General features: G+C 44.9%; 1 protein-coding gene across 1 annotated transcript; it reads left to right on the top strand.

Moving 5' to 3' along the window:
• Nucleotides 1-546: 546 nt before the first annotated feature.
• On the top strand, nt 547-14,947 carry WNT11 (Wnt family member 11). The gene is made up of 2 exons (XM_044668925.1): nt 547-962; nt 13,655-14,947. The coding sequence occupies exons 1-2, from the start codon at nt 547-549 to the stop codon at nt 13,827-13,829; spliced, it is 591 nt and encodes a 196-aa protein (XP_044524860.1). The 3' UTR covers nt 13,830-14,947.
• The last annotated feature ends 292 nt before the right edge of the window (nt 14,948-15,239 follow it).

The raw sequence follows: 15,239 nt of genomic DNA, 5'->3' as shown, positions 1-15,239 counted from the left end.
CCTCGAAGCTGGGCTGTTTTCCCAGCAGAGAGAGACAAGTCAGGGGGGATGTGAAGCAAAGAGCTTTCTGCTGACCACTGCACAATCTTGGGCAGATCTCTCCCTTCCCTGGGCCTCAGTTTTCCCATCTGTTAAAATGGAGATGATAATCTTTGCCTCAATTCACGGCAAGTTTGCTGTGAGGAAAAAAGTATTATAAAGGCTAAAATGGTAGGGATAGGCACTGTTGCTGTGATTTCATTGATAGAGGGAACCTTTTTGCCAATGATTTGGTACCTTCTCTACCACATGATTTGCCTAGGGTCTTGCAGCCAGTATGTGCCAGGGCCAGGACTTGAACTCAAGTTTTCTTGTAAACCTTAGATACTATAGAAATGGGAGCTGTTGATAATTATTGGGATAGTGGAGGCGAGAGAAGAAGAGACACAAGTTAGGAGTGAAAATACACATGATGGCCAAAGCAATGCCCTTCTTTAGTGAGAATGGGGGAGGAAGGGAAAAGGAAGAAACAAGCATTTATTAAATGCCTACTCTGTGCCAGGCACCATGCCAGGTGCTTTACAAATAGGACCTCATTTGATTGAGGAGGGGCAGCCAGACCCCTTAAGGAGGTGTTCTGCCACCATCTCCCCCTCTGAAGCTTGGCCTCTTCTTCCCTACCTCCCACAGGCCCTGAGAGCATCCCTAGAGATGAAGTGTAAATGTCACGGGGTCTCTGGCTCTTGCTCTATCAAGACTTGCTGGAAGGGGCTACAGGAGCTTCGAGATGTGGCCCAGGACCTCAAGACCAAATACCTGTCAGCCACCAAGGTGATGTATCGACCCATGGGCAACCGCAAACACCTGGTGCCCAAGGACCTGGACATTCGGCCCGTCCAGGACACCGAGCTGATCTACCTGCAGAGCTCTCCCGACTTCTGCATGAAGAACGAGAAGGTGGGCTCACACGGGACACAGGACAGGTAAGGCAGGGGCTGGGGCCGGAGTGCTGCTGTAGAGTCTAGTTCTATTAGACTGTAGACTAGTCTGATAGCTATTAGCTATTAGGGGATCTTGATCCACTCCTGGACGCTGAGCCCTTTGGGGGCAAGGGATCTGCCTTATCTAAACTCTCTATTTCCCCTCAGTGCCTAGTTACTTACTCTATACCCAGTAGGGTCTTAAGCCTGGAGTAGGAGAAAGAACTGTCCCAAAGCAGAACAAGCCTTCCAGGGAGGGAGGAAACTTGGCTTTGATGGAGAACCTCCAACTAGAACCTGCATGACTCCTACTTATTTATTCATTCTTTTATCTATCTATCAATCTATCTATCAATCTATCTATCTATCTATCTATCTATCTATCTATCTATCTATCTATCTATCTACCTACCTACCTACCTAAGTGATCTTTTTTTAATTTGAAATTTCAATTTGATTAATTATTTTAGAATATTTTTCCATGGTTACATGAGTTCTTTCCCTCCCCTCCTCCCAACCCCCTCCTTGTAGATAACGAGCAATTCCACTGGGTTTTACATGTGTCATTGATCAAGACCTATTTCCATATTATTGATATTTGCACTAGGGTGATTGCTTAGTATCTACATCCCCAATCATATCCCCATCGATCCATGTGATCAAGCAGTTGCTTTTCTTCTGTGTTTCTACTCCCACAGTTCTTTCTCTGAATGTGAATAATGTTCTTTCTCATAAGTCCCTCAGAATTGTCCTGGATTATTGCATTATCTAGCAGAGAAGTCCATTACATTCAATTATGCTGCAGTTTTACATTCTCTGTGTACAATGTTCTCCTGGCTCTGCTCCTCTCACTCTGCATCAATTCCTGGAGGTCTCTCCAGTTCACATGGATTTCCTCCAGTTTATTATTCCTTTGAGCACAATAGTATTCCATTACCCTCAGATACCACAATGTGTTCAGCCATTCCCCAATCGAAGGACATCCCTTCATTTTCCAGGTTTTTGCCACCACAAAGAGCACGGCTATGAATATTTTTGTACAAGTCTTTTCCCTATGATCTCTTTGGGGTATAAACCCAGCAATGGTATGGCTGGATCAAAGGGCAGACAGTCTTTTAGTACCCTTTGGGCATAGTTCCAAATTGCCATCCAGAATGGTTGGATTAATTCACAACTCCACCAGCAATGCATTAATGTCCCAATTTCTGCATGACTGTGGTGGGATATAACAGGGATTCCTGTTCAGGGATAGATTATACTTCATGGCCTTTGGAGTCTCTTCTAGATGAGAATGTAAGATCTGATACTTTCTGCCTATGTGACCTCAGGCCAGGCTCCTGTTCTTTTTGTGTCTTCATTTCTTCCTTTATAGAAGAATGATAATAATATTTGCACTCTGTACTTTAAATTCATTCATTCATCTATCCAGTTCTGACTCTATCAATCAGATAAGCAATAAATATTTATTAAGCATTTACTATGTATCAGGTGCAATGATAAGTGTTGGGGGCATAAAAAAACCAAACCTTTGAGTCTCTGATGGAGCAGGGTTGGAGAAGGGCAAGAGGTTGAAGACAGGAAGATGGGAAGGTGATTTGGAGGTGTATCAGGCATACATGGGGACTACTTCGGAGTGGACAGTCAAGATAACACAGAATATTAAAGCAGCTCAGGTTGTACTTGGCAGGTAAACTGTGAGCAGCCCTGGCTTTGGAGATGATGGTGCTGACCATCTATCCAGATGTAAGTGTCATCCTAGAATGTCAGAGCTGCTAGGACCTTAGAACTCATCTAAGCCCCTTGTCGAATCTCAGAAACAGTGGAGCAAGTTTTAATTAATTATCTTTTTTTTTTAAACCCTTGTACTTCGGTGTATTGTCTCATAGGTAGAAGATTGGTAAGGGTGGGCAATGGGGGTCAAGTGACTTGCCCAGGGTCACACAGCTGGGAAGTGGCTGAGGCCGGGTTTGAACCTAGGACCTCCTGTCTCTAGGCCTGACTCTCACTCCACTGAGCTACCCAGCTGCCCAGAGCAAGTTTTAAAAAAAGGAGGGTGATGAATTCAAATCCCTTCTCTGAAACCTACTTGCTATGGGATCACAGACAGGTATTTTTCTCACTTATAACATGAGGATGGTGATAATACTTGCAATAAACATCTCACAATTATTGTGAGGATCAAAAGAAATAACACATTTAAAGGGTTTTGCAGACCTCAAAGTGCTATTTATAGCTAGTAATAGTGCTTGAGGTAGAATTTGAACTCAGATCTCACACCAAATACATCACTCTATCCACTATGCTGCTTAGCTCCCATTCATAAAAGGTGACATAAATAGCATTTCCTAATAGCTTTCCAAATCAAAAAGACCCTTTAAATGTTTCACTATTTTGGATTATCCTTGCTACTGTTGACCTCTAGAAGAACTGGAAACCTGAAGAGATGTTAAATGCAAAGGGTACCTCATTAAATAGATAGGATCCCAAATAAATCTAGTATTTATGGAACCTCAGAGGCCAAAAGGACCTTGGAATGGAGTAGATAAGAGATTGAACCCAAAGAGACCTCAGAACATAGAATGGAAAATGGCAGAATCAGATAGAACCTTATGATATAGAAAATCAACTGAAAGAGGCTGTAAGAACTAGAACAAAGAGCGTTTGAACTGGAAAAAAAAACCTTAGAACGTGGATGCTTAAAGCTAAGAAGCTTTAAAATATAATAAAATTTAAAATATCAAAATTTGAAGAGATCTTAAAACAAAACGTTAGTGCTAGAAGAATGAAGAATCATCCCTTAGTCTAACCCTCTTCATTTTATAGTTTAGGACAGTGATGGGCAAACTTTTTAAAGAGGGGGCCAAAGGAAAGGAAATGCTCCTCTGTCAGGCAACTCTTTCGAAGTTTCATTGTATTGTATCCTACTCACTGTATTTGTCAGATTAGGAATAATGTTGTGCCATTGGCTAGAACATTTCAGGGGCCACATCTGGCCCACAGGCCGTAGTTTGCCCATCACTGATTTAGGAGATTGGGGTCCCAAGGAATGAGATAAACTCTCCAAGGCCAGAAAGGGGCTTTGGATGTGGGTCTCCTGACTCCAAATTCAGTCTTCCTTCCTTGTTTGAGCCTCACATTTATTATTAATTATCCCCATTTTACAGATGTAGAAATGGAGAAACAAAGAAGTTATGTGGCTCACCCAAGGGTATACAGTCTATAAATGGCAGAGCTAGAGTCTCTTCTGATTCCATAACTAGAGCTATTGTCACAAAACCAAAGCTACCCGATTTTCTTTAAAATACAGGCTTTTGTTGGGGGCAGCTGGGTGGCTCAGTGGATTGAGAACCACAAGAGATCCTAGTTTTAAATTTGGCCTCAGACACTTCCCAGCTGTGTGACCCTAGGTAAGTCATTTGACCCCCATTGCCTAGCCCTTACCACTCTTATGCCTTAGAACCAATACATAGTATTGATTCTAAGATGGAAGGTAAGGGTTTAAAAAAAAACAAACAACAAAATATAGGCTGTTAGGGCAACTGGGTGACTCAGTGGATAGAACATCAAGCCTTGAGTCAGAAAGATCTGAATTTAAACCCTGTCTTAGACACTTACTATCTGTATGACCCTGGGCAAATCATATAACCCTGTTTGCCTCAAAAAAGAAAAGGTTTATATATACATAATTATAATAATTATTATTATTATTAGAACTGGAAGGAGCCATAGAAATCAGAATGGTGGAGCCAGAAGGGCCCTCAGAACACATAAAGGGGACACCATTTACTCCAATGTCCCCTCATTTATATCTGAGGAAACCAAGGCCTAGAAGAGGAGATGCTGCCCCCAGATGACACAATGCATCGGAGGTAGAGCCCACACTAGGATCCTCACATCCTGACTCCCCAGTCCAGGGATTTTTCTGGCATTTCCCATTTTCCCTTATACCAAGTGGTTTCTCAAAACACCATATTCCAGGACCCCCAGAGTCTAGGGACAGAAAAGGGTCGTCTTCTCTTCATCTTTAGGCTAGATCTTAGGGGAGCCATCATTTCTCAGGGCCATGACTGGGCCCCCTTTTCTCACCACACCCCCCATAACAGGATGCAGTTAAATCCTAGAGAGTCTCTGCTGAAACATCTGCCTCCCAGAGACCTGGCCCAGCTCACACTCATGGCTTGGATCCCACTCACTGCATTTTCTCACGTCCCTTGGCTTCCCCCATCACCCTTGTTGGCTTTACTTCTCTCTCCTGGGGAACCATTCCCATGGGAGTGGAAGGGGAGGTTTCTATGCAGTCACAGGCATAGCCAGACCCCATGGAGCTCCCATCAAGAGGCAGTGTAGTAGCAGGGGTTCCAGCCTTATAGTCAAGCTTCTTGGGTTCAAATCTCATCTGTGACTCTTAGAAGGTTGATAAATTACTTCCCCATCTAAGCCTCCATTTCCCCATTTCTGAAATGGAAGAAATAATCCCTATCCTATCTACTCACAGTATTAAGGGGTCTATGCTCCGTAAAGCATTGAAAAGCCCCAGAGGAATGAGTTATCCATGTGATGCCATGGTAGGAAGAATCTTGGGCTGGAACCTTGGACACCTGGTTTCTTTTCCTTCCTGAGCCTGCTTCCCCCTCCATAAAATGAGAGTTTAATTAGATGATGACTAACTAAGGCCCTTTCCAATTTTGACATTCTGTGTGTTTTCTTGCTAAAGAGTCCCAAACCTCCCACTGACTCCAGACCAGCAGGAAGAAAGGGAGGGTGCCCTCCCTCCAGCCACCATTTCCCTTTGATGGCTTCTTGGATGTTCAGGATAATCCGCTCTCACCTGGGCATGGGTGCCAGGGGTTCAAGAGGAGCAGGAGATGGCAAATGATTTTTGAAACACATACAAAGTCAGAGCTGAAAGAGACTTCAGCCATATAATATCCAAGCTAGAAGGACCTACATAGAGATCATGTAGTCTTAAGGCACAGAGAAGAGTTAACAGTGAGGAAGAGGTAACAGACCTGGACTTCACTTCTTAATGCCTTCCTACTTGACATCTTGGGAGATCTTGGACAAGTATTCATTTCTTTGGGCTATAGGTTCTCTGTGAAATGAAGGTCAAGGGAACAGAGATTTAGAACTAGAAGGAACCATATGGATGATATAGGCTCCTTTATTTATAGGAGGGGAAAATGAGACTCAGAAAGGTTAATTGACTTGTCCAAGCTCACACAGAGTAAGCCATAAAAGTCTTCTGAGTACAAGTTCAGCTGTCTTTCCATTATATACTATGCTGACCTCCTATGGCCCTTTCTAGGATTCTGCTGTTTAATCTACTGCATAAGCTTAGGCAAATCTTTTACCCTCTTGGGGGCAGGAGGAGGGGAGTCTGATTTTTCCTGTCTTTGAAATGAAGGGTTGTCTCTAAAGCAGTCTCTTACATGTGTTATGCAATTCTATATTCCTAGAATAAGTAAATTACATTATTTCACTGGTTCAAGAATCTACTTCTTTCACAATCAACTTCTCTACTTATGGAAACCAAATTAATAATAGCTAGCATTTATGTAGAGTTTTAAAGGTTTGAAAAGCACTTTATAAATATCATCTCATTTTATCTTCACAACAGTAGGACTGGGATGTAGGCACTATTATTATTTCCATTTTACAGATAAGGAAACTAAGATTGGCAGTTTAAGTGACTTACCCAGGGGCATGCAGCTAAGGCAGAATTTAAACTCAAGTCTCCCTCACTCCCTGGAGTCAGTACTCTATCCATTGGACCACTTAGCTGCCTATTGCTGCCATTGGGTAGATGGTCTTCCTGAGTTTCAGTAGCTGAAAAATTCATTTCCCTGTGGCCCTGTTCTGGTGATTAGCCTCTCCACATTTAGCTAGGCAGTTACAAAGTCCATCGGCAGACTTGTTCTGGCCAGATCTTTTTCACAAAAAGTTTTGTCTAGTCCCTCCTCCCCAATCCTGTACTTAATAAATTGATTTTTTGAGTCTAAGAGCCAAACTTTACATTTTGCACTAAGGGTGTTCCATCTAAGAAATGACCAAGAAACGATCTTACAATTTAAGAGTTTTCCAGGCCTGTCCCCTGCTCCCAGGCCATCAGCTCCCCATCACAGCCACCAGAGCTCAGAGATGCCAACACTTGAGAATGCCAAGAGCCAGGTAGGGGGAAGCCAGGATAGTCCTTGCAGATACTTATAAAGCAAGGATGGACTCCAGACATTCCTTAATGAGCTGTCAGAAACCTGTCATTCATTAATTTATCTAAACTTTTCTTTAACCTGTGCATATTTGTAATCCATACCAACTCCCAGGGACTGAGCTCGGAGGTTCACTCCTCACAGACTAAAGTATGATTGCTATCATTTAGTTAAAGACAGAAATGACCTCCTCCGGGCTCTTGGAACCCAGGCATGGAGAGCTAGAGGGGACCTTGGAGAATATCTGGTCCAACATCCTCATTTGAGAGATAAGAAAGCTGGGGCCAAAGGAGGGGAGACGACTTAGCCAAGGTCACACAACCAATCAGGATGGAAGCAGGGCTATATCCGGGTATCCTGACTCCCAGCTTTTTTGACCATAGAATGCTTTTCCTCTAAAATAGAGTCCCACTGGAGAAACTGAGTATAAGTATTAGAGGCACATATTTAAAGTGCCAGTCCTGGAGCATTCTCCTTCTCCTCAATCTCTATCTGAAGAAGTCTCATTTTTGGAATCCAAGAACACAGGAGTTGAGAAACACATTAAGGAAGGGGCCAGACCTGTGATTTCATTAGTAGAGATGAGGAAAACTTGGGCTACCTTATCTTAAGCTCAGAGTCTTTAAAAAATTGCTTGGGACACCTGGGGAGAAGTTCCAGAGCGTTTCTGGAGTCACGGGCAGTATGTATCCCAGGTCTCCCTCATTCCAAAGCCAGCCCTCTGTCCACTACACCCCACTGGCTCTCATTAGAGAGAAACAATAAAACATAATGTTAGAACTGGAAGGAACATTAACGATCACCTGGTTCAGTCCCTTTATTGAATAAGAGGAGGAAATTGAGGTCCAGAGAAGGGAAGAAACTTGAAAGATGTCTCAGGGCTGCCATCAGGCAGAACCAGGACTCAAACCAGGGTCAGCCCTCTGAGCTTCTCCTCAAACAATTGAGCCTCAGCACCATTCAGGGCCCCTGATTAGTGTTATGTATTGTCTGAGCCTGGGAGAGGGCTCGGGGGTAGATCAGATTGAATGATAGGAGGTATGAAGAGTTTACTGACCAGAATTGTCCAGCAGGAAAATTCAGTGATTTTGGGAGTACCAAAATCCAGGTTGCTAAAACATCTTCCAATGGGAGCCCAACAAGTTTTTGTCAAGGGGGTTTCCAGGATGGTGAAAGGCTTCCATCTATGAAATTCCAAATATGGTGTGAGGCAGTGAGAAGTGCCCTACAATGGGGTTCAGAAGACTTGGGTTCTAGTCCCAGCTCTGCCACAGTATCATTCACCCCACTCTGAGCCTTAGTTTCCTTGGCTGTAAAATGAAAATGGGATTGATCAGTCCAACCCTTCTAACTCTGACATTCCTCAGTCCTAAATCCTCCCCTAGCTTTGATAGTATATGTTCTGAGGTCTCTGACAGCTCTGATATTGTGTCCCTTCTAGCTGGGACCTCCTGGATTCTAAGGTCTCTTCAGTTCTGACATTCTCTGTTCAAAGGTTTTTCCAGCTCTGACACTTTGTGCTCTTTCAACTAATTTTCTCTGTCCTAAGATTCCTTCCACCTCTACCTAAGGTCCTTTCTACCTCAGATATTCTGTGTTCTGAGGTCTCTCCCAGCTCTGACACTCTCTGTTCTAAGATTCTTGCAGCTTTGACCTGTGTTCTAAGACCTCTTCCAGCTCTAACTTTCTATCTTCTAAGGTCCCTTCTACCTCTGACATTCTGTGTTCCAAGATCCCTTTCAGCTCTGACCTTGTATTCTAAGTTCTCTCCCAGCTCTAATATTCTGTGTTCTAAGGTCTCTCCCAGCTTTGACATTCTCTGTTCTAAGGTCCCTCCCAGCTCTGACATTCTGTGTTCTAAGGTCTCTCCCAGCTCTGACATTCTCTGTTCCAAGGTCCCTTCCAGCTCTGACCTTGTATTCTAAGGGCTTTCTCAGCTCTGACATTCCATGATTGTAGCCTCAGCAGCCTCCCCAAAGGGTAGCAGAGCTCTGGGACGGCCAGTATAGTATTCCCATATGGACACCAGATTGCAAGGATTGAATAGAAGAGAGGGACGAGCCGCCAGGAGACTGAAAGAATGTCAGTCCAGGAAATGCTGGCTTCAGGCAACCCCTGGCGCTGCACAGGCAGAGAGGGAAATGAGAAGAGGAGGAGGAGTGTGTCTGGATCAAGGAGGAGCCAGAAGGGAAACGGGTTAGGGTCCCCTGGGGAAATAAAGGCGCTCCTGGATCCCATTACCAGGCTGGAGGTGGGGGAACGATGAAGGAGAGAGATCAGGTTTCTCCCCTTGCTCTCAGCTGCCATTCCCTCCCCCCTTCCATCAGGTGCTGGAAACACAGACATAGAATCAGACAGTATCAGGGCTGGATGTGACTTAGAAGACCATGGAGTCCAAACCCTCCAGTTTACAAATGGGGAAACTGAAATGCTGAGAGGGAAAAGCGACTTGTTTGGTAATTCAATGTCCGGGTACTGAAGCCCTAGGGAAAGGTGTTCAGATGGCACAGGTTCAAATCCTGCCTCTGCTGCTTATTTATTTAACTTGTGTGACCCCTTTTGGACCTTTGTGCCCTCCTCTGTAAAATGAGGGGGCTGGGCTGGGTGACCTCAAAGACCCCTTGTAGCCCTTGACCCAAGGTCCTCTCCACCGACCAGCACCTCCTTATCTCACACTGTCGTCCTCAAGTCAGCCCTGACAGACAGACCCTGCTCTAGGCATTTAGATCCTCTGGCTTTGTGTAAAGCACTGTAGGACTGTTTTAGGCAGTGTAGACCTGGCATCAGGATTTACGAGAAAATTCATGGGGAATCATTGAGGAAACTAAAGCACCATCCACAGATGAGGGATGGTAGATGGTTGATTTGAAAAACAATTGTGGAAATTCTAGTGTGAGATCTGGAAGGGCCCACAGAACAGAGAACAGAGAAGGTGTCTCCTCACCCCACATTCCCAACCCACGCTCTCCAGTTCCATCATAAACCAGGCTTCTGGGGTGTCGGCGCAGCTGCCTTCTCTGGCTTCTCTTCCTTCTCTCTTCTTCCTTGGACTCTTCTTTGAGGCCCTGCCCTCCTGCCTATCAGTGGGTGTTATGTTTGGCTGGGGATGTGGGATCATGGGAGGGGGAGGGTTTGAAGGATGGGAACCAAAGAGGAAAGCTTGGCTATGTGTTATGAATGGAGATGGTCGAACCAAACCATTTCTAAGATGCCTTCTATTTCCAGTCATTTTGTGTCCTGAGTTCCTATCCACTTCTAATATTCTCTGGTCTCACTAATCAAAGAGCCTCTCCCCTTCTGACATCCAAGGTTCTAAGCTGGGACATTCTCTGTTGTGAGTTTCCTTCCATTCCCAACATTCTAGACTCCTGAGCTTCCTTCCAGAACTGACACCCTCAGCTCTTGAGCCCCCTTCTAGCTCAGGCACAATTCAGGCACATCCTATGCTCTGAAGTTCCCTTCCAGTACAGTTACTCTCTATTTTCAAGGTTCCTGCTGACTCTACCAATTCTGTGATCCAGCGAACCATGCTTTAGAATCCTTTCCAACTCTGACGTTCTATGTTCCGAAGCTCCCTCCAGCTCAATTTCTTGTCTTCAAGGGTCCTTCCAGCTCTACCATTCTGGGTTCCATCATTATATGTTCTAGAATCTTTTCCAACTCTGACATTCAATGTTCTTAGATCCCTTCCAGCTCAGGTGTTCTTTAAGGTTCCTTCCAGCTCTAACATTCAGTGATCTAGTGAACTGAACTCCAGAATCCTTTCCAGCTCTGACATTTTCTATATTCTTAAGTCCTTTCCTGATCTGGCTTTCTGGGCTCTGAAGTTCCCTTCCAGCTCAAGTATTCTTTAAGATTCCTTCCAGCTCTAACATTCAGTGATCCAGGGAACTGAGCTCCAGAATCCTTTCCAGCTCCCATGTTTTCTATGTTCTTAAATTCCTTTCAGAACTGGCATCCTAGATTCCAAAGCTCCCTCCAGTTCAAGTATTCTTTGTTTTCAAAGGACTTTCCAGCTTTACCATTCTATGCTCCAGTATTACAAGCGCCTTAAATCCTTTTCTGCTCTGACATTCAATATTCCAAAGTCCCTTCTAGATCTGACATTCCTTGATACTTTCAACAAATTGGAGAGGACAACTGGAACAGAAATTTTTCTTCCCATTTCACAATAATGAAGCAGTGGCCCAGTCCAGAGTCATATCATCCCTACAGTCACATCATGAGTTAATAGCAGATTTCCCAGTGGAACTTGGATCCCTGGATTCTATCCTATTTGATTTCTAGTACACAATGACAAACGTCCGCAGCAACTCACTCCAGTTCTGTCATTTTCCTCCCTGGGGCCATGAATATTGGCAAGTGTGGGAAGGATTGTGGCCCAGTGCCAGAACCTACTCTCCCTATTAGACCCTACTGCTGCCCAAATGTTTAGTCTGCTGAGCTAGGGGGAGGTGTCAAGGATAAACCCATCATCCTTCCTTCTCCCAGCCCTCTTCCTCCTGGCCTCACTGCTTCAAGATCAGAACATCCCAGACCTCCTAGGTTAAATGCCAATTTCCCAGGGCATCCCAAGAAGACTTGGCTTAGGACCCAGAGAACCCAGCACTGTCTTGTGTTTCTCTTCCCCTCACCTCCAAGCCCAGGAAGAAATTCCATTTCTGCAATAGTATTCCAGAAATGCTATTAACCCTGGACTGAAGGCCACTGTGGAGCTTTTCTCCCTGCGGGCCTTTCAGAATAAGAGCAGGTTCCTTTCCCAGACTGCCACAGGCTCAGGGAATCCTTATTGTCAGGATTCTCCAGGACACCTGGAAATTCAGAAGTGCAGGTTAGGGGCCAATGACTCTGAGGAACAAAAGCAAGGCACATCCTCTTGCTTTCCTCCCTTGGGAAGCAGGAGGAGTGGAGAAGGATTTAAGGACCCCTGGGAGCTCTTATCTCCAAGCTCCATCCCTGCTTTTCTCCTTTTTCATTATTTTTCTCTCTGAGACTAACTTATAGATTTGGTTACATTCCCTCCCATCCTCATTCCTAGATCTATTTGGCTGAAGGGCATTGTATAATAAGACTGGAGGGATAGATTGAAGCCAGGTTGTGAAGGACTTATATTGAAGAGAAGTTTATATTCTTATATCCTATAAGTAATAGGGAGCCACTGAAGTTTGTTGAGTAGGGAAATGATACAGTCAGATTTGCACTTTTGGTGTGACATCTGCCTTCCCAGGGTCACACTCTGAAGGAAATATAGATGTGAGTAAACAAGACCTTAGGATGCAGAATGTCAGAGCTGGGAGGGGGCATAGAGATGATCTAATCCAATACTCTAACCTTTTCATTTGATATTTGGGAAAACCAATCCCGAGAAAATGACTTAAGCAAGGTCACATAAAAAGTAAACGATAGAACATTTCTGTATGATCTTGAGCAAATTCTTGCCTGTCTCCTTCCTTAGATAGAGGGATCCCTGGGAAGAGGGGCTTTGTTTGCTTCCCTCCCTCAAATAGGGACTCTGTGAGGTTAGGGACTGCTTCCCTTCAATGAATCCATCAACAAATATCTATTAAGTACCTACTGTGTGCCAGGCACTGCCAGACAAAAATGAAAGTCCTTGCCCCCAGGGAGCTTCCATTCTCCCAGGAGAGAGAATATGTACACATATAATTATATACAACATATAGACAGAGTAAATCAATACCAGGCAATTAGAGGAAGTCCATTAGTCAGAAAACCTTAGTAGAGCATTTTCTACATGCCAGGCACTTTGCTAAAAAAAAAAAATAAAAAGAAAGGGGAAAGACAGTCCCTGTCCTCGAGGAAGCCACAATCGAATGGGGATCACACAGTAAAAAGTTATGTACAAACAAATTATATACAGGATAAATGGGAAATAATTCCTAGAAGGAGTCACTGGAATTAAGATTGGCTGAGGCAGCTAGGTATCACAGTGGATAGAGAGGAAGATCTGGAAGGACCTGGGTTCAAATCGGACTTCAGACCTTTCCTAAATGTGTGACCCAGGGCGAGTCACTTAATCCCAGTTGCCTATCCCTTATGGCTCTTCTTCTGTCTTGAAACCAATATTTAGCATCAATTCTAAGACAGAGGGTTGGGGCCCTTAAAAAAAAAAAAAGGGAGATAATCTTTTTTTTAATAAAAAGATTGGGCAGTGATACATGTAAAACCCAGTGGAATTGTGTATCGGCTAAGGGGAGTTAGGGGAGTTCCGGGAGAGGGAAAGAACATGAAACATGTAATTACAGGGAAATATTCAAAATTAAAATGAAAATGAAAAATAAAATAAAATAAAAAGATTGGGGAAGGGATTTTAGCCGGGACTTGGGCTGGACCATGGTCTGGGGCTCTGTTTCCGCCTGGGGATCCTGGAGGGCGGGAACTGTTCCTGAAGGCTGGTCTGTCATCCGGGTCCTCATGTGCCTTCTCTTCTGCTTCTCTCTCCTCCCCCCCACCCCCACCCCCACCCCCTAGACAGTGCAATAAGACGTCCAACGGCAGCGACAGCTGCGACCTCATGTGCTGCGGCCGGGGCTATAACCCGTACATGGACAAAGTGGTGGAACGATGTCACTGCAAATATCACTGGTGCTGCTACGTAACCTGCAAGAAATGTGAGCGGATCGTGGAGCGGTACGTCTGCAAATGAAGCCAGCAGCTGCCCGCCTGCCCCCTGGGCCCTGGCCTCCGCCGTGGCGTTCTCGGGGACGGAGAGGTCCCAAGGAGCGGAGCCTGCCTTCCCACGTTCCTTCTTCCTTCCTCCCTCCCACATCCTGCCCAGGGGCCAGACTGCCGAGGAATTAAACAACGGAATCGGCAGGTGGGATGAGGGGGAGATAATATCCAAAAGAAGAGGACCCGGACCTAATGAGAAGGAAAGCCAAACAGACTCTTGTCCATTATTTTTTATTATTGTCCTCAATGGTGCCTCCCACCTTTTCTTGTTCCTTTTGTGCCTTGAGGACAACACCTGGGATTGGAAGGTTGGAACCAGCTCTCAGAGCCTTCTAAGTCGCATTTGCCTACATGGTAGGAAACAGAGGCGGGGAGAAAATAGAGACTCTCCAAAGCCCTGGGGTCGGGGTGTCCACTTCATCTGTCACTTACCTTCTGGAGGTGAGGACCTGGGAGGAGAACTAAGAGGAATGGATGGGGAGGAGGAAACGCAGACTCTAAATAATCCTAGAATTGGAATATCTTGCCCCTCCCCGTATCCTCCTTGAGAGGAAGATGCGGATGGTCAGTGTCGGGCCAGAGAGAAAACCTAAGGACAAAGCAATGGAGGACCCTGCAAAATGCCAGCTTTCTGGAGGAAGCCCAACCTTTTTTTCACGGGTTGTATTTGCAGAAGATGAAACGGAAGTTATCCAAACAAGAACCCTCCCCCCTCTCCATCCCTGGAGTTAAGAACAACAGAGGCTGGAAGACTCGGCTTGGGCATGGGGTGGGGAAGGGAGAAGGCAGGGCACAGGGGGTGCTCCCTGATTCCAGAATCCCTTTCTTCTGCCCCAAACAGAGACTCCATCCAAAGCCAACAAATCAGCTCTTGTCCAGGCCATGGAGCAAATGGACCCACTCACGGGGGATACACCTTCTCCCCCGCTCTGAAATGCGGAACATACAGAAATATTTATAAACCTATAGCCCATGCTGTGGATTGTTTTCCCTCTATTCCTCCTTACATATAAATATATAAATATATGAATATATGATCTATATATTTTAAACAGCGGTATGAAATAAATGCTGTGGTGGTATTCTAAAGCCTTCCAGACCCCATCCTCCTCCTGTTTCTTGCCACTTCTTGGGATTTCTGCTCCTCAGGGTAATATAGCAAACCTTTGAGAGGTTGTTGGAAGGACTCTTGGGTAACCGCAAAGGCTGACATCCTGACACCAAGCTAGATTGTTAGACAAAAGATTTGGGTTTGAGTTTGAGTCTTTAGCCCTACTGTAGCTACTCTATTATGGGAAGTGAGGTGGATACGGTGCTGGACCTAGAGAAGAAAGACCTGAGTTCCAAGCTGGTCTCAGACACTTACTAGCTAGGAGATCCTGGA

Source organism: Gracilinanus agilis, chromosome 3 (genome assembly GCF_016433145.1).
Source record: "Gracilinanus agilis isolate LMUSP501 chromosome 3, AgileGrace, whole genome shotgun sequence".
Lineage (NCBI taxonomy): Eukaryota > Metazoa > Chordata > Mammalia > Didelphimorphia > Didelphidae > Gracilinanus > Gracilinanus agilis.
This window is presented reverse-complemented; position numbering and strand designations above follow the sequence as displayed.

Bases quoted from the DNA above. Each gene is read 5' to 3' on its own strand.
- WNT11 (XM_044668925.1), top strand. From the start codon at position 547: ATGCCAGGTGCTTTACAAATAGGACCTCATTTGATTGAGGAGGGGCAG. The intron at 963-13,654 runs GTAAGGCAGGGG...CCCACCCCCTAG, and splicing joins TCACACGGGACACAGGACAG to ACAGTGCAATAAGACGTCCA.